This window comes from Phasianus colchicus, chromosome 2 (genome assembly GCF_987193195.1).
Source record: "Phasianus colchicus chromosome 2, bPhaCol1.hap1.1, whole genome shotgun sequence".
NCBI classification, from domain to species: domain Eukaryota; kingdom Metazoa; phylum Chordata; class Aves; order Galliformes; family Phasianidae; genus Phasianus; species Phasianus colchicus.
The window spans coordinates 10980482-11001074 of NC_143437.1; the positions used below are offsets into that span (position 1 = coordinate 10980482).

Consider the following 20593-nt stretch of genomic DNA (forward strand, 5'->3'; position numbering starts at 1 on the left):
TGTACCAGCTGGCAATGTGGTCTGTTATATGCTTGAAGCATTTTCCTTTGCTATTCATCTTTCAGAGGTTCTCTGGTCATACTATCTTTTGCTCCCCATTCTCCTTTTAAAGGTTCAGGCTCAAGTTTCAGAGAGACCAACTTCAGTGAAATCCAGATCATGCCCTTGGGCTCTGCTGATTATATTTTGGCAGCATGCTAATGTTCACAGGGCCAACTGAAACATATCCACACCACACTTTTGGCTCATCTAGCCCTACATACACTCTAAATTGGAAATTATTTCTATCTAGCCTTGTAAAATTGAATGGTACACTGAAATACTGGAAAGTATGATACTTTTTTTTTCTGAAAACATTCACATGGCAGAGCTAAAAAGTAAGTCTGAACCTCATATCTAATTAGTTTTTCACCTTGTAATTAGGGTGTGTCTCCATATTCTAGTAATTTTCAAATTCACATAAATAACCTTTAGTCTTTTACTGCTGACTTTTTTACTGCTTCGAGCTATTACAGAGCACACAACTGTGCTTTAATAAAGCTAACACATATACATATATAATACTATATATTTGAATTGCTGAAGATCCTTTTAAATTAATTATATATTTAAAGTGCCCAAGACAGAATGTAGGTCATAAAAAGAGAGAAAGAAGATAGCTAAGAGAATGAAGAGAAAGAAAAAAAGTATAGACATGGAAAGAAAAACATCATTTTCTAGTAAAGGAACCTGAAATTATATTTCATTGGCAATGTGCCCAAAGACCAACGGCAGTTTCCACTTTTGCTCGCTAAGAAAAAGCAAAAACACAAATGAAGATTTTCTAAGCAGCACAGACATAAGCTATATTGCTGCCCTTCATGTGGACTGGAAGCATAATCAGTTTACAAGTGAGAGGAAACAGCCACTGCTTCACTCCAAAAAGCAAAAAGATCATGGGAAGAGGGAACTGGCTGTACTATCGTATCTTCAGGAAGTAAACCATACCTAGCATAAGCTGTATGGCATCTTCACCTTGTATTTACAGAGAATGAGAAATCAGAAGATTCACTCTGATCAGGCTTCTATGCCTTCCCACATAAACTATGGGCTGTCCCATAACTGTTCTGCTCCACTCAATTGTGGTTTAATGGGCAACTTTGTTTCCAAAGTTTTTTTCCCTGCCCTAGTTGTTTTCAGCCTCAGTTCACACAGAGTGACAGAAACATACAAACACGATGGGATTAGTAGAGATTCAGGATGAGGAACTAAATACTCCAGTGAGACTGGCCAGTGAAGACATAGCCTTCCTTTTTATGTCTTCTAATCTGCAAAGTACTGTCATGCCCCAAACAGAGGAGAATACCTGACTGAACTCAGAGTTAAAGTGCTCCATTGATTTGCTGCACGTCCTCTCTGGTAAAGATCTTTTGCATATTTTAGCAGGCTGCCAGCAATACTGAATGACAAAGATCAAAACCATCTGATAAAATTTGAAGACACTGTATAAGTAAACAGTCCGATTACAAAATCTTGTATTTTAAAGGTAGCTGCATCAATTTAATGAATTTCTATTGCCAAAGACAAGAAGGAAGAAATAACATATTCTAGTCATTCTTGTCACCAGAGAGTGAGAAGTTGATGCATTTTTATCAGTGATTTGTTGATGGAAGTAGAATTTGCAATACCCACAAGAGCACAGCTGAAGACTCTGGACTTTGCTACCAAAAGCATTCTTACAAGCATTAGCTTTCAAAAGGCTGTAGGGCATTCGTTTAAAGACTTCTCGCTTTACCAAACCTATGTGTAGTCTGAAAATATGCTGCACTTAAACACTTTTGTTGGCTTTTCCACACGTATTTCTCCTGTTATTTGTGGATAATCTAACGTAGCTCCTTGACATGCTTTGGTTTTGTAGGATGTTTTTACAAGAAAAAAGCGCAGTAACAGAAGGTAGGTATTCCAGAATAACTTAATCACGTGGAGTTTGCGCTTCTGCAGAATATGGAAGTACAGAAAAGATGGTACAAATGAAAGACACAAGAGAGGACTGCAGGGAAAAACAGAAATGGAGTGAGAAAATAAAATAGAAAAAAATAAAGGACACGGAGAATGGATAGTTACTATGTAGACAGAAGGAGGAGTGCAAAAAAACTCAACAAGTGAAGGGGCACTTTACCAGGGAGGAACGCCTCAAAGCTCAGGAAATTTCTCTTAATTTGGAGAGGCAGACACCCAGCTAGCAAAGCAAGTTGGTTCTTTCCCTGGAGTATACATGTATGCTGCCAAAGTTCTCACTGCTTTGTTTCCCAGTGTTCTGCCATTCTTAGTCATTTCTAACACCAGACCTGCATTTGGGTAAAAGTAAAAATTGATGGGGTTACTCCCATAGCCTACAGAAGAAAAGCTGTGTAGCAGTGAACAGGCACTGTAATTGCCCTGCAATGTGTGCCATCATTTGAACAATCTTTCAGCATCCAATAGAAAAAAATAAAATTTACCACATTTTTTTTCCAAACTGGATAAAGAGCATATTATCCAGAAATGAGAATCAGTCCCTTACCACTAAACAGTTAAAATTATTTACTATATCAATTAATATAAATCCTGTGGCCATGCTCTGCTGACTCACAGAGATATAGGTGATACATTTTTCAGAAATAACAGCAGTGCAGAAAAATCTACAAAAGATGGTTATTCTTGTGAAAAATGTGCATTGTGCATAAAAAATGGGAAGCCTCAAGAGTCACAGGTGTCCAAAAATTTTCAGGTGATACAGTTTTGGAAGCATTAGAACTAGAAAAACAGGGCATTATAGTTAAGTCAAGATAGTAGGTCTTAACACAGCAGCAGTGAAAATATGGACATACAGCATACTTGCATTTGCTCACTAGTCATTCAAAATCTGTTATGTATGTCATGTAAATTTCACAGGATAAAATTCTGTTTCTAAAAACATACGAGGAAAAAAATTGATTCAGTACATCTGAATTCACTGCTCTTTTAATTGCACACTGTAAAGCATAAATTCTAATGGAAATAATGCTACGCTGAATCCACGTGAAACTCAGAGTCATTTATGAAGGATCAAGATCTACAAGCTGTATTGAAAATGACTTCAATGGTATTTTCAGTACATAATGAAATATGTGTTGGATTTGATCTTAACATAGCATGGGTAAAAAAGGAGAAAAGTGAGCACTGTATTAGGTGTAATAAAATTCACTTAAGATTTGAATATCTAAATAAACATTGAATATCTAAATAAGCATTGCATTATGCAACGTTTGTCTCCCAAAGCTGAATAGAAACTACTTCTCTCTCAACAAGGGAGAAATCTATGGTCTTTCAAGCATTTCTCTGTAGGTAGTTTTTAAGGATTAGCTCATTAGTTTTGTATACGAGAACTGAACACTAATCAACTTAGAGTTATTTGTACAGAACACCTAATGCCAAGCAACCCTACATGTGAAGGATTTGTGTTATTTGAAGCAACATCACTCACCTCTGTCTTACATATAGATGAATGTTTGAAAACAAAACCTGAAACAATAGTAGCCATATAGTAGTTTTGTACACATTTTTCTTGCGATGTTGGTCTTAACACTGACATAAATCTACATGCAGTTTAAGAGGTCTGTTTATTTCATTTGTTTAATTGACGATTTTATTTTGTAAGCTTGAATGTCTGAAGAACACGCCAAAGTGATTTAAGGGTGAACAAAATCAACATTTCAGGAATGGTATTTTCTAATTGACATGTGAAGGAATTTTGAGCATTTCTAGGTTTTATAAAGATATCATTATTTTAATTTAGCACAAAATAAAAAAGTTTGACTGTGTTATGCTATTCAGTTCCTCAAAACTGTCATGGCATGAACAGTATCCATAATATTTTTAAACAGACACAAGCTTAGCAGTAACTTGAGATATTATTAACATTCTGAAATTAAAAAAAAAAGTCTTTATTTCACACAAGGAAGACCACAAAATGCCACCTCTTCTGCAACACATGACATTAGCTAAAGGTGAAGTCATGACAAAGCGTAGAGCAAATTGCTACCACAACCTGGGCTCTGACCAGCCAACAGTGCTGCTCACTTGATCTGCAGTGAGCAAAAGAGGTTTCAGGCTACACTCAAGAGAGAAAAAGAAGGTGCAACACTCATTCACTAGTAATGCATATTACTGTAGGAAACTAGGCGCTTACATTCTTTTTCTTCCTTTTTGCCTCTCGGTCAAAATACTAGTTTTTGATTGATATTTTAGGCTTTTCCTTCAAATTCAAACCAGAAAGCTTCATTCTGATCTTAGCTTTATGATTGCCACTGTAATTATAATAAATGGTATTTCATTCCCATCAGTGAAATTACATAAAGATTTCTAAGCAAGAAAAAGGCAAAAATCTGAAAAAAGCTTCCCTAAATGTGAGAAACAGGATTAATACACATCCACTTCTCAGTGGACTGAACCCCACAAAGAGCTTGAATTGTTGAATGATTATAGATTATAACAAAATAAGAGGCTCAGGTTCTGGATACTGTTGCTTTAAAACTAATTGTGTGGTCCTCTGAAATCCAATACGTTGTCTAACAAGAAAGCATCTCCTAAGGACTGCTCAGAGCAATAATTCTTCATAATCCTAAAATTAAAGCGCAGAAACTGCTTGTGAAATGTTACCTGTTTGTGAAAAACTACCGCGAATGCTGGTAAGAAAGTATTGCAGTACTTACCATGACAAGTATCGAAAGCTCACAGAAATCTGTTCCGTACACAAGCAATAAATGGAGATGGAACTAACCATGAAAGTTCATTTCTAATAACAAAAAAGCCATAAGCAAACTGTAAAGAAAGGTAGTTCATGAGTATCTGATACCAAGAATACTTCGTAGAGAAGTTCTGCTGCTCTTGTACAAGACCAAGATGATAACTACTAATTCAGCACAGTAAACATATCACTGCTTTTTGCAAGCCTCCAATGGGATGCTTAATTACTTACTCTGTATTCTCAGGCTCTCTTTTGATCTAAAATTTACTTGAAGATGTATCCTGGAAAACATTTTAATTTATTTTCATGAAAACTCATTTTGTTCAGAAGAGGTTTAGAAATAAAAGCCAAACATCTACTGATCTATTGATTTATTGTGTTGTGACTCTACAAGCATTTTTTTTTTCCCATTATCCCTTTTCAAAAGAATTCTCTGATTCTATTAAGGAATTTAAGAAATGAGAATTATTGCTTTTGCTGTGGAAAAAAATAATTTGGCAGCAGCAGGTCAACTCATTAAGTCTCTGTTTAAAAAGCTGTTTGCTTTATACTTCGAATAAAAAATAATAATCCTACAACTGAAACCAACAAAATGTTTTCATAATCTCAGTCGACATTAACGGACATATTCACTTTTGTAACTGAACAAATTAAAAGAACTACAACTTTTTTAACCTTTATACGACAAAACTGCCTTTATGCCTTGGTCATGCAAACGTTTACAGTACTGAAAAGTTTGTCTGGATTTAAGCACAGTTCAAATTAAAACCTGCCCCAAAAGAATTTTTTTTTTTAATCCAATTTAGTGCAACCCCTATTTTAATTTGAGGACTATACAGCTATTAGGGGAGGTTATTTTGATGACTTTTGGGAAACTATTTACACTACAAATTCTAACCGCGAAGTTTATTGTTTAGTTCTGTTTTTATTTGCATAAAGCCAATCCTTGGCCTGCAAAACCTGTGGGGAAAGGAAAGAAAAAACAATCCAAAACTCAAATCTACCATACTTACTATCAATACTTTTGTTGACACCATTCAGGAATTCCATAGACTCAAAATAAAATCACAGTCCTTTTTCTCCTTTCAGAATATAGCCTCTTAATCCAAATAATATCAGAGAAGTTAAAATTTAGTCCATTCATCTGGCAATTGTTTCCCTCTGTTTCATAAACATGCATATCACAGAGAAAAAATGTTCAATTTAAAGTTTCTTACATGATTAGAGTGTAAAAAATCATCATAGAAGTGCAGTTATTCTCAGACTTAATCACGTCCTTACACCGTGTTCTCAAAAAGCAATGGCTTAGCAAAACCAATTGTTTGACAAGCAGAAGTTAATACAGTTAATTGTCTAGGAAGATTATGAAATAAAAATTCTCGTACTGTGTACAATTATGATCTTACATTATCACCATGGGTTGGAGGTAAAATGTCAAGAGAACTAGAGAGAGGATCAGAGGGAAAAGATATGACAGCTTATCAGAAATGTTAGAAATTTGATAAGATACTGTCAATAAAATAGCCTGGATAGGAGAATATAGAGCTACAGGTCGATATTTTGCCATATATGTAGAATTTACTGCGTATATTTACAGCCTGTAGAATCCTTCCTTACTTAACATTCCAATTAGAAATTATATAGGAGGGACAAAAAATGCACACTAGAGTATATGATGACTTTTTACACATTGATAATTAATCATCACATTTCATTAATAAATTAACAAGCACTTGCAAACTGTCCACAATCATTTTCATCTAGTTTGCATATTTTATAATGGTGGAATAACATTTTAAAAAGTTTGAATAGGCACTTACTGGAATTACAGTTAATCCTGATACAGTCTAGATGGGGAAGAATAGATGAAAAATGAAAATTTATCCTTCAAGGTAATAGCTGCAGACATCCAATAAAATCACAGTCCACCCTTCCGGGGACAGACACATGCAAAAATGGCCACTCCATATCATCAGTCTTTACATACTGTTATAACCCAGATATACTGCGATAAATCTTTATAAATAGAAACGACAAATAGGGTAAAAAATGGCCAATTTCAAACAAAGCTACATGGTGACAAATCTAAGCGAAAAATTCAGATTAAATGTCAAAGATGCTTAATTGAGGCAGGCTGCAACCTTTTCCCCATCTGTGAAAGAACAGGTAATTTCTCTCAGTGCAATTAGAAAGTGCTCCGTCACAATGGGTCATAGAGCAAGCCCAGCCTCAGTCAGACACCTTGGACTGCTCTTGTATAGTATACCTCAAAGGCTGATCTACAACTGAGTAGCAAACTGAAAAGCCAATTTCCCAGGCCTACAAATAGGGCTCTGCCCATTTTTTTTCTTTTTTAAGTATTAAATTAATAAATGGCAAGTGACTGTGTTTAAAGCTACATGAAGGAGAAAATAATCACATCTGTAAACTGATCATTGGAGAACACTATTTTCAAACTATTTCCTTAAAAACAATAATAAAAAAGTAGAAAAAAGGGTGAGATGGTGGGAAGGGCAAGAAGAAATTATATTATTAATGCATGGATTTCTTCAACTATTTAAGCAGGCAAAAATTGAAAGAAGTGGGTTATTCTGTATATAAAGAAAATGACCTAACCTGTACTGTGCTGGCTGCCTTTATTATCGCACTAAAAAAAAAATAAACATCTACGCCAGCCTACTTGGCTCGTACATCTACTCCCACTTTATACCTTTGAGGAACAGATATACCATTAAACCTAGATTTTGTTGCCATATAGCTGAGTTTGCCATGTGTCGTCAACCGCATCAGAAAAGTGGTCGCAAACAGCCAAGGAGCAACCGCCGCACACTCCCTGCTACAGAAGCTACCGCTGCCGCTCCGCTCGCCGCAGGAGCCCGGCGCGACACTAGGGGGCGCTGCGGGAGAGGAGGACACGGGGACACCGCGCTGCCGGTGGGATTGGCTTGCGAAGCCTAAGGGGAAGGTGGGGTTTTGCATGCTTTCTGGGAATCGTCTTATCTGCGATTACTTAATAACGGTTTTATAGCTACATTTCTCTTTAAAAAGATCACTCCACAGAACGCGGCTGACTTCACTGAACGTGCACCTTGCTAAGTGTACTCCTTCGGATCCTGACTTGCACTTCTAAGCGCAGCAAAAGCACTCTGGTTTCATTATTATTCATATTATTACTAATTAACTAGAGGAAGTGATATCCTAACATTTTACCCGTATTTCAAACCACAAAGTCAATATCTTTTTTTCTTTATTTTTCTTCTGTAAAAGGGTTTGTGCCTCTTGTGTTCACATGGCTGTTTGCTGAGGGCCGCAGTCTTTGGGCATTGAAGGGTTGTGTTATCGTTCGATACTACAAAAATACCACCACAGAATTGTTTAAAAAAGAGAAGATGGGTTTACTATAGATTGGATGGCTAAAAAAAGGAGACAAAGCAATCCATCAGTGGAAAACATACTTAAATGAAACATTTTCCTTGTTAAAACCAGATATTCTTTGGTGCATATGTATGTTGTATATTAGTTGGTAGGTATAAAACTGAACTGACCCACATACGTGTTGTTTCTGCTTATCTGGTTACATTGTGCAACTGATACCATGGAGAAGATGAGAAAGGAGACCAATCTTCCACAATAAGAAAAGTATTTTAGCCTAAAAGAACCACTGATGAACTAGTCTTCTCTTTTTAGAACACACAATAGTACAAAAATATTGTGATGGAGTGTGTTAAGACTATATAAAGAACACAAAAATGCAAAATAAATGAATAAATAAATAAATGGACACATTTGTGTGTGTGTGCATATGCAAATGTTGCACTGACGTGTTTATATATTGCTTCAGTTTACTTTTAATGTTAAAACAGGCTGTTTTGTAAATGTTCGCAAGCAAAAAGAAAAATGTAAAGAAAATGCTAACTTCTTGGAGGAAGAATTTGTTACCTAGGTTGACCGTTAGTTTTACTCGTCCTGCATCCAACTCCAACCGGAGGGTATCTGCAGACTCCCTGGAAGTTGTTGCCATTAAAATGCCATAAGCTCGCTGAGACCTGAACCGTAAAGAAACATCTTCTGCCTCTGTGTGCATCACAACAGGGAGCTGTATTTTCATAAACATACTTCCATCATAGCTTAATATTGTTGCCTCTGAAAACATAAGATAGAAAATTAGTTATTAAAGAAGTTAATGCGCTATTTATTGATATTGCCCAAACAGAAGATGGTAAATGTATATCCACGCAGCACGACATGGAAAAATTACATATTAAAATTATTACTGAGAAGCATAAACAACAACAGTGAAAAACTCTATGTCTTTCTTTACGAAGGATATTTTGCTGCTTCTAAAAGAAACACAACTGCTCTTTTAACAAACAGGTGGGTAAAATCACCTGTAAATAAATGCTTGCCAGACTGAGCCCGTATTATGCAATATACATCAAAGCCTGTAAAAACTAGCCAGGTAAACAGCTTCTTAAAAGGTCATGTCTGTCTGTCATCCCCCGAGATAAGTGCTTCAGGATACTTTGTGTGTAAACCTATTGAGATTGCTACTACCAGTCGTCATTATCATCCAGTCAGCAAAATGAAGCCTTAAAGAATTAGGATGGAGGAGGCGACCACCATACACGGCTTGCTTGAGAGCAGACTGCTTCACAGTCGAGATGGCTGAGGTCTGAGAGACTCAAAAACGTGTGTACAGACATGGCGACAGCCTCAACCTGAGAAGCAAGACTGGACTTGGCATATTGAGGGTAGGATTTAAAAACCCCTGAGACAAGCAAGTAACTGTCAGCTTCAGACATTGCAGAAAGTGCTCCCAGCGAGTGTTGCGGGCACAGCAGTGCAGTCATGGCCTGTTAGGCCCTCGAGCAACCAGCCACAAGTCATCTTCTCCCAGCCCCCGTGCTGGTAGCAAGAATGGGAGCAGAGATGACACTGCTACTCACAGGGAGCATGGCAGTACCTAGAAAGCAAAGTCTGTAACTTCTTCTGAAACATAAAGCAGAATGATCTAGTGCTGCAGCCTGTCCCCCAACAGTGCCTTTGGAATTTGCTGTCAGGCTCTCAGATGGAGATGTGCTATGGTGGAAGTGGCAGCAAGTGTGCAACTTTCCTTGCTCAAAGCCAGTCAGTGGCCACTGCCAGGTGTTTCAGCTGGCCCAGAAGTACCATACAGCAACACCATTCTACCTGACCAAAACCAGTACCCGAATAACAAAATACACTTATCTGAATGCAAGCTGTCTTATGCATATCTGATTGCTTGCCTACCATTACTTTGCTAGAGACCTTTTAGCTTCCTCCATCTGTCTCCTACATTCTTTAACACACCCCAAAACTCTTAGGTTAGAAACTGGTGAAGTGTCAGATGATGAGGACTACACAGGATCTCTAGTCTTGGTTTGAAAAAGGTGCAAACCTGAGAGCATATCAATCCACTGAAGGAGAAAAAAAAAATGGAGCAGGCATCAGACAACATCTCAAGGAAGCCACAGGAAGGATAAACTTCAGCACTTATTTACTCAATTGACCAAATAAAGAAGAGGGAAAAAAATGATATAATGACAAATCTATGAATGTTAACAAGCACTTGTGCAAGTCCCAGACTGGAAAATTCAGTGTAGTGTACCATTTCCCTCTTGCAGTTCTTTCCTATCCAAGCCCTGATTCAAGTCAATGTTCTGTACCAACAGCTGCAGGTATGATACAATCACCTACAGTTCCAGGTGTGCAGATTCTAATTTTCACTGCCAAGTCTGCCACAAGACCTTGGACAAATAATTTAGCTTCTCTGTACTTTAGCTTCACTCAGTAAAATGAGATACTTATCTACAGCAAAGGTGTACTGTACTCCTATACATAAATAATAGCTCAGATACTACTGTTTATTACGTTTAATCAATATAATAATTAACATAAGAATTGTTTTGCTTTATGTCAATGTTAAGACACTATAGCTTGTCAAAACAGTTTATATCACGTGCCTTGTTTGCTCTAAGAGTTCCAGCCAATATGGTCCATGAAGGACAAATACTTCCAGCTATAACTGTGTAAGCACACTGGAAGCAAAAGTGATGGGTGGTATATTCACTAATAGTTCCAGGCTTCCACACTACAAGTTTTGACAAAAATGGCTTAAGGGGAAAATAAAATAAAATAAAACAAAACAAAATAAAATAAAATAGAAGAGTTACTAATTCTGATAGTGAAAATCATTAGACAGAACAAATTAGTATACATTTTCAGGTTTGACCATTTCTAAGCATATGTTCTGTATGTCCTAAATATAAACTTTTTTTTTCTGTGAAGGACATGAAATACTTATTTTTCACAGTCTGATGAAAGACTTCAAGTCAGAAAGTTTTCACAGGGAAAGGTGTTTTTTTTGTTGTTGTTGTTGATTTTTGTATTTTTTTTTTTTTTTAATTGTTTGTGAGCAGTGGGGGTTGGACAGCTTACAATTATTTCAATATACAAGTATTTAGATTATTAGCCTGTGCACAAAAGACTCACCAGATATTTATAAAAAATAAACATGATTTAGATAATTAAAGAAGTCCAGCATAAAAAAAAAGTTGTTACAAGATAACATAAGGGGAAAAAAAAAAACAACTTTACATTGCCTATTAAAATAAGGGCTGTTGGTACTACTCCTTTTTTTCATAATCTGAACAAAATCAGATTAAATGTTACAGGTTGAACACCATTCAAAAACACTACAGATCTTTGCTGTTGTATTATTTTCTGATAATAGAAAAGAAAGTTGTCAGAATCAACTACTACGTACTGTTTGCTGTTTTTCCTATAGTTATTTAATCTTCTAGAGAATGACACAAAAAGGAAAGAAGAAACTGTGTTAATTTAATCACAGATGACCTGTGAGTGTTTAAAATCATGGAGAACAGCCATGATGTGATTAGATACTCAATCCTCCTAAACCTTACTGCGCCAGCTATTTTGGAAACAGATGTTCCAAGAACAAACCAAGGAGACTGAACACAAGATCAAATGACTTAAAAGCTCCGGGGCAACCAGGAAACCCCTTCATATCAACAAGCTGCTTTCAGAATGGAGAGCTCTGAGTTACAGGCTTTCTAAAATATAAAGTTATCACAGCAAAACCCACAAAACTGTTAGGAAGCTGGAATTTCATAAAGATTTAGAACTGCCCTGAGGGCCTTAACTTAAGATCAGTGATGCTATGTATCTGTAAAATAGAAAAAAATAATAATGTTTAGTTCACTTACTTTGCTTCAGACTTTTCTGCTAAGATTGACCCTTGGGAATCCCAGACCCTGGAGATAAGAGAGAGTCAGTCTAGGGAAAGAAAGACCTGCCCATGGTCGAGGAGGATCTGGTCAGATTGCCTAGGAAAACTCAATGCATACAAATTCATGGAATCCAATGGAAGGTACACACAGATGCTGAGGAAGATGGCAGAAGAGATTATCAAGCCACTGTCTATCATCTCAGACAGGTCATGGAGAACAGAGAGGTACCTGAGGATTGGACAATAGCTAACATCACTCCAGTCTTCAAAAAGGGCAAGAAGGAGGACCCAGGAAACTACAGGTCAGTCAGCCTCACTTCTGTCCCTGAAAAGGTGATGGAGCAGCTTATTCTGGATATTATCACTGAGTAAGTGGAAGAGAAGAAATCAATATGGATTCACCAAAGGGAAATCATGCCTGACCAATCTGGTAGCCTTCTGTGCTATCGTGACCAGCTGGGTAGATGAGAAGATACCTGGTATCTTCTCATCAGTCAAGTACCTTGAATTCAGCAAGGTGTTTGACACTCTCTCCCATAACATCCTCGTAGGTAAGCTTAGGAGCTGTGGGATAGATGAAAGAAGAGTGAGATGAATTGAGAAGTGGCTGCCTGGCAGAGCTCAAAGGATAGTGATCAGTGGCACATAGTCTAGATGGAAGTCTGTAGCTAGTGATGTTCCATAGGAGTTGGTAATGGATCTGGTCTTCTTCAACGTCTTCAGCAATCTGGATGAAGGGATAGAATGCACCTTCAGCAAGTTTTCTGATGATTCAAAGCTGGGAGGAGTGGGTGACACACCAGAGGGCTGTGCTGCCATTCATTGAGCAGGTTAAGAGTGGTGATCCTCTCACTCTACTCTGTCCTGGTGAGAGCACATCTGGAATACAGTGTGTGGTTCTGGTCTTCCTAGTTCAAGAAAGACAGGGAACTTGTAGAGAGAGTCCAGCAGAGGGCAACAAAGATGACTGGGGGCTTGGAGCATTCCCCTCATAAGGAAAGGCTGAGAGACCTGGGAGTATTCAGCCTGGAGAAGAGACTCGAATGAGAAGGGATCTTATCAGTGCTGATAAATACCTAGTGGGTGGGAGTCAAGAGGATATGACAAGGCTGTTTTCAGTGGTGCCAGGCAACAGAACAAGGGGCAATGGGCAGGAACTGGAATACAGGAAGTTCCATATGAACATGAGGGAAAAACTTCTGAGGGCTAAAGTGCACTGGAACAGGGTTGTAGAGTCTCCTTCTCTGGAGATATTCAAAACCCACCTGGACAATTTCTTGTACAACTTTCTAGGCAACTGCTTAAGGAGAGGAGTTGCACTAAATGATCTCCACAGGTCTTTTACAACCCCTATGAACTAGTAGTAAATATAAGAGACCTTTGATAGCACAGTGAGTTTCCTCTTCCCTTACTGCTGTTTTCTAATTCATTGAGGCCAAGCCTTGATGGCATGTACTATCTTAATGCTTCCCAGTCAGGTTTGGTTTGTTTTTTGGATAGTGAGAAAAAATAGTTTTAATATAAAACAAAATATGCTTGTTTTGAATCTCCTCTTATAATGAGAGCTTTTGTTTTAGTTAACACAACTGTTTCTATCCTGCAGTACTTCAGCTGTGCAGAATGGATTATTAATTTGCAAGGTCTGTTCAATAAGATGATGATGATCTGAATGTGTGGAGGCAGCAAGTGTTACACACCAGCTATGCAAACCCCATGGGAACATTTCATCTACAAATTTGTATTCATTTTTGCCCAACTTGCTTTGGACAGACTAATTCCTATAGCACTGTGCACCTCATCTTTAAACTCTACACTGCTAGGTCATCTCATGTAAAGATTGACAGTCTTTTTCTCTCTTGTTTAGCTTCATGTAGTTATTAAATGCTAACAGAGCAGAATTCTAGCTCAGAATGTGCTATGAGTTTTGTTTTTATCTGTTGAAAGAGTCAGAGCCTCAACACCAAGGAATAGTAATTTTACTATCATGTCAGTATTGGAAGCATGACATTAAAAGGGAAAATGTTAAAAAAAACCTTATCGAACTTTATCAACAGTAAATTTGCTGCCCAGTTTCTGGGCAGAAAATAAGAACATGCCAATGCATGCACTTTCTTCTTATTCACAAGAAATGAACATGATTCACAGACTGATAAAAAATATTTTATGCATTCTTTCTTCAATATATTTATAAACCTGATATTAGAAACCTTTCCTACTTCTGTGCTAAAAAAACAGAAGGTTTCTCCTCTCCCTTTTTTCCTTCAGTTTGCTTCTGATTAAAATCTCCAGGGCTGGATTCTCTTCTTGGCTATGTAGATAATATCTACATCAGTGTCATGCCAATCACCAAGGATACACCAGCATCCTCTTGAGAGGAGATTCAGGATCCTCATTTTCCACTTGAGATTACTTAAATCACTGAAGAGACTGAGACATCTACTTTTTAGGAAATTTTCCCATCCTCAGAAATGCTCTGAAATATTTATTGGGAGAAATAACTTTGTGAATAGATACTATTTTTCAATTCATAGTCTGTTTAAAGTGTAAGAAGTATGGACCAGGAATTTGAATTTCAGTGTTCTTGCTCTTAAGCTTTACAGTTAAGTTTACATTGTTTTTAACACGATGAAGAGATGCTTACTACACTTACATTAATAAATAAAACAGGATCTTGTTTCCTTTTGACCTCTACAGTCCTAAGACAGAACAATTAACTTTTTTCCGCTTTCTCAGATTCGAAGTGTCTGAAAATGCAAAGACTGTTTTGTAGCCCACACAGCCATTTTCAAAGCATGCAGTTACCCTTGGTGTGGGCTGTCAAATCACACACAAACTTTGCCTCAAGGTGACAAAAGTCACTGTCCAGAGCCACGCCAGAAAGTTTGTGAACAATCTGGAACATCACTAATCAACCATTCAGCTGTTTTCTCTGACCCTCTCTTATTTACCAGTAAAGTTACAGCAACAAAATCCTGTCCTGAAAACATAGATACAATTTCAATCCAGTACATTCTGTAAGCATATTCAAATATATCAATGACTACTGATGCAAACTTTTTTTTTTTTTTTTTTTATTTACTTGCATACTCAACCCTCAGCTAACTATTGTTCTTCTTGTGTTACCTATCACAGCTACTTTAGGCCATCTGGGCTCAATGCTTGGGCCTTCGGAAAATCAACAAGGGGAACCTTTCCATCTATCTGACAGAAATGATACCTGATATGCTGTTAATTCCTCAATAATCTGTAAATAAAAGGGGAAATGATTTATCCCAATTCCTACAGTGGTATTATTTCAGGACTGAGGTACCAGGCTACACAGTGAAGGTGCCAGATATTAAACGTACAGGACTAGAGTTAATCTGAATCAGAGACAGAACCACTATAATGACATTTTGAAGACAATAAATGATTATTCATAAAAATCTATCATCATATCATATATATATATATATATATATATAATTTAAAACATCCATGGATAGAGCAAAAGAATGAAAGAGATTTATTTAATTTATATGCATGGCATATATGTATTTAATGTGTATGCAGGTATTTTGCATGCACAATATGTACATGCACACAGACACTAATTTAAATATATTTTCTCCTCAGAATTGTCACTTGGGTAAATCTCTGAAGACATACCTTTTCCTTAACGCTGATGAATTTACTCTTGCACACCATTTCTAGCTGTCCTGTCTAAAAGCACACACTTACAAAAGGCAGTCACATATTGTGGTCCACAATGGAAATAAGATAAGAAGCTAAATTACATTGCTCTGACAGCTGTCCATCCATCTGCCATAGTTTCCATAATCTACTAAGGCCAATCTACAGATTATGCGCATGTTTAAGTTTACTACAAATCTCACATAACATCAAGAATAACTTGTAACAGGATAAAAAAAAAATATACAGGGATACAAAAATATTAATTTTATGTACACAGAAATTAAATTTGAATTTTAAGTTTTGTGCACCAAAATAATTTCAGATGCTGCATTATACAGGGTACATCCACATATGGATGTTAGTACTCGCACTTTGGGTGAAATGGTATAAAAAAATAAATGGCTATATACTGAATAGTTACATCGGTTTACTGCAGATATATTAATCATGTAACTTATAGTATCCCAGTTTTTAATCTCTTATACTTTATTCTAACAGTTGCCTTTCATGTAGAACTGTATTGCTGAAATGACCATGTTCCTATTTGGCTTAAATTAGTTTGAACAATCATCACTGTGTTATTTACATCACAAATACAATAGTTTATCAGTTATTGCACATGGGTAGCAGTTATAATAACTTTGTGTGGTAGGATGCCAGCACATCGCTTTCACAATCCCAAAAGCTATAATCGCATTAGCGCATAACCATTTGGGATACAAATATTTCTGGAATGAGATCTCCTTTCAGTGTGGTTTCCTCTCGAAGCCCAAGAAGAGTAGGAAATGATCACATATTGTCTGAACTGCCACACAAGATTTCTTTTGGAGAAGAACCAAACACTATTGCAGAGAAGCCAATTACACTGTTCTAATATCACCATTCCCACCAGGGGAATGTGCTGGGAAATCAAGCTTCATCTTGGAAGATGTCTGAAAATAAAATATGGGAAATAAAAGAGACTAAAATTTTTTTACATAAAAAATCTTACATTAAAATTTTACGTTATCACCTGTCAAATATAGTTACAGGAAATTGCTATGAAGTCCTTTGTGAATCTGCATGCTTTTTTGCTGCTCTTGTTCATTTCTTTTTTTTAAAATGCATCCTAACTCTCCAGTTGAAAAGATTCAAGCCCTATTTTTACTTCTGCCATATGTAATAACAGAATTTTGCCACAGGGTGGTACACCAGACATGTTTAACTGAAGGCTTTTGTAATCCATCAGACAGCTCGGTTATGCCCTCTGCCAGCTTTACTCCACCAGTAAAGCAACAATCTGGAGATATCAAAATCACTGGCCAAGAGCCAAGGTCTTATGTATTCGAAAAACAAGAAAAAAGACAACACTGAGAACCTACTTGCAAATGCTAATAATGTGATGGTATTAATTCTGTATAAACGCATGCATGTATTTGCATACAACTTAAACATCAGGTTTTTATTTTTAAACGATGCAGTTTTGATTCATCTTATTACTTGATGGGCATAACTTAATTTGTCTTGAAATTTAGATTTGAGGTGGAAGAGAAGCTATGCAAGTTGTAGCATAAGACTTCATAAAAATAAAACTTCTGTCATTCATATATTTCTTATTCCAAATGGAATACAAATAAACACCAAAAATATTAATTATACATTTCTATTCTACTTGCATTAAAATCTTTTAATAGCACACTCTATATCTTTAATTACAGATTTTTTTCCTATAAGCTATCAAACTTCAGTTTCTGCCTTCCTTTCCATTATCTGCCTTTCCAGTTAAATAAATGAGGTCTATCGACTTTACATTTACCTTTCCTATGAAATTAAGCAAATTAAGATGAGTAGAAACAGTTTCCTCGGGAACTAGGAACTTCAGAAAAAATGTCAAGTAAGAAATATAGATTTCCATATAGATTCTTTTGCTCTGATTCATGGCTGAAATTCTGGTTATGAATTTAAGAGATACTGTGGAATTTAAAAATAAATTTAATTACACAGTGGTATTGACGTAAAGGGGCAGAGAACAAGACCTCAGTTTGGAACAGGAATGTGTATTTAGTAATGCAATAACAACTGAAATTACTTTTGAGAACTTTTCATAACTCATCAACGCACAATGAAAAAAATGGAGAGAGAACTTCCAAGAGACATTTAGCAGCTACCAACTCTCTGTCAAGGTCCACCAGTAGCTATGCAACTTAAAGTCACTTAAGGTCTCTCCTAGAGTGTTACTTCCTCCAGTCTAGAGCAGCGCTCTGTCTTCATCACATGAAATCAAAGAGACTTCTGCCTCATAAGAATCAGTGATGATTTAGCATTTTAATAATTGTATATGCATTAAAGTAGAAACACAGTCATCTCAAGAAACTTACCTCTTTCACAAGATCTGCCAAGGTACCCTGTCCCAGAGCAATCACAAACATATCTGTTCCACCCATCCCTGCATACACCGTTGTTTTTACAGGGATTGCTAAGGCATGGCTTTGCAGTTTCTCTTGAGCAGGAGGGTTTTACTCCAGCTGTACTTTGAATTTCAGCCATCTGTCGAATATCTTTGCTCTGACCATCAATAAATAAATCTCTAATGCAGCCGACGTATCCATAATTGAGAAGTGCTGTCCACACCTCTGTTGGGAAGACCAGGCCTGCTTTATTCTCTGGTAACCCTCCAAGATACAAGTCATCATCCAAGTCAAGGATTTCACTTTCTCCTGGTGCAGTATATGGTGTACGTAATGTGTTCACAGATATGGTCCCTGAGAAGAAATGAAAACAAAGTGTAAGATTTTCAAGACATTTAAAGATTTTGGTACTATCGTTTATCTCATTAATCTAAGTGTTGCATTAATTCCTGGCAAATATCTATAAATGTATATAGGTATATACAACTTTTCTATACAGTTACAAAATAATAGATACATATTTATAGCATTCCTGCATGCTCATGTTAGATAAAAGTCAAAATCTCCTTACCAATCTTGTGGGGGCAGGAGGAATGCATTTCAGACTTATTTGCAGATATACCCTGGCTTGTGCAACGAAAAACTCTTCACTGCCTCCCAGGTGATTCAGAGCATTGAGGCTGAGGTTTCATTGATAGGTTGCAACCTGAGAGGCAAATCTGTCTTTGGTTTGAATCCAAAGACACAGCATTTTTAAAGAGGACTTTGAGAAAGACTTTTTATTTTTTTCTCCATTAAGTGCAGGAGAAAAATACTCGTCAGCTGCCAGGCAGGCAATCATTAAGAAGATAGTGATGTGCTCCTAGAGGGAAAAATCAATGCCTCTGACACTTACCTCAAAATGCGTGCGTGTTACAAAGAGGGAGAGAGGAAGTATATAGAATCTGAGGAAATCAGAAATATCTTTCCTGTTTAAGTTAAAAAATAAATAAATAAAGGCTAAAATAAAATTCCGCTTCTACAAAGTGTCTGAACAAAGACAGCAGAGATTTTCTTATGTGTAAGATAATGAAAAAACAGATAATCAATTGTAAAGATCCTATGTAAAGCAGCTGTATTTTCAAAAATAATAAGGGTATCAACCTTTTCAACTGGAATAGGCAGAAACCCCAGTTTAGTGCATGGAATCAGACAGCACACTTATACCAAGCACATTTTATTTTCTAAGCAAAATCAGTTGGAAAAAGAATCCTTATGCCTCCTCACAATTCTATAACAGTGCAGAAACAAACAAAATATAAACCAAAACACTATGTACACTATCAGGTGAATACAATGGACCAGTCACAGTGAGTAAGTCTTATCCATGGGACACACTTTTACATATGATAATGATAAGACACTTAAGAATCACATTTCCTACTAAGTATTGATCATACATACATATATAAAAATTACACAGTCAATGCTTTCCACAGTTAATAGTATAGAGATTTGAGAAGATAACAGTGATTATCAGATATGCCTTCACTGTGTTAGGCATGGTGCATGAAAATAATAAATTTGGAATTTTAAGAGCATAAATCCTAAAATGAGAGTTTTAAGCAAACAGAGAGGTCTAACAAGATGACAGTTCTCTAACATGGATACGATTTTAAAATCTGGCTTCTTTTCCTGCAATGGAGTCCTGTGGGAGCTATATATTTTGCTTCTTTTGTTGGTTTGACAGTCTGCCTTCAAGAGCATGGACAGAATGAATACCTAAACAGTTTGGACATTTAGTTAAACCTCTTGGGGCAGAACTCTCATGAGCCCTGACTCCCACATGAAGCTTATGATGTATAGATTTTAGAAAGGCTAGATATTGCTACTGCTGCAATCTCCCTAGTATCCAAAGGGACTGAAAAAGAGAAAACAAACGTTTGCACAGCTCTTTTCCATTTTTATATGCATGTTTGAAAAATGTTTAAGTATAATCACAGTTTTCCCTTTTAATGCACTGTCATAATCACAAACTGAAATTTCAGCCTTAGCTGTAAAAACCAAGCTCATTGAACCAACGTTTTGTGTCTCTTTTTACTCTCCCTAGGCCTCCAATTTTTAAAATCTGTAGGACTATTGTGTTACGTTAAATACTTTTAGTGCAGCTCAGATTCTTAAAGCAGAACTTGGTGTACCTATAGAGTAGATCATTTCTCCTTAAAAAAAGTTAAAGATGCTCAGAATATTTCTCACTGCTACTGCTGCTTACTTTCACCTGTTTCTGCTCAGGAAAATTTAGGACCAAGTATTTTAAAATTATGTTCACACATCACTTGAATCCACACAAATTCAGTGAGCTGGAGAACCCCAAAGATGTACAACCTCCAGCCACAAGCTCATCCAATTGCACAGTGCTGCTTTCTACTTGGTGACTACACCTAATGTTTTCAAGGTATCCGTGATGCTAGAAGATACCTAGGGCTCCACTCTATAAAAAACAAATTTAATCTTGATGCATTCCAATAAACAATA

The 20593-nt window shown here is 36.6% G+C and overlaps 1 protein-coding gene across 19 annotated transcripts in view; it reads right to left on the reverse strand.

Moving 5' to 3' along the window:
- Positions 1-20593, reverse strand: part of NRXN1 (neurexin 1) — a 641583-nt gene that overhangs the window by 366690 nt on the left and 254300 nt on the right. For 10 of the 19 annotated variants that reach the window (XM_090134773.1, XM_090134772.1, XM_090134767.1 and 7 more), the window contains 3 exons: positions 18050-18433; positions 8687-8890; positions 6568-6594 (listed from right to left, as the gene is read on the reverse strand). In XM_090134773.1, the coding sequence (XP_089990899.1) occupies positions 6568-6594; positions 8687-8890; positions 18050-18433 (615 nt within the window). The remainder of the gene's footprint in view (positions 1-6567; positions 6595-8686; positions 8891-18049; positions 18434-20593) is intronic. The other 9 variants (XM_090134782.1, XM_090134781.1, XM_090134786.1 and 6 more) reach the window with 1 other exon arrangement.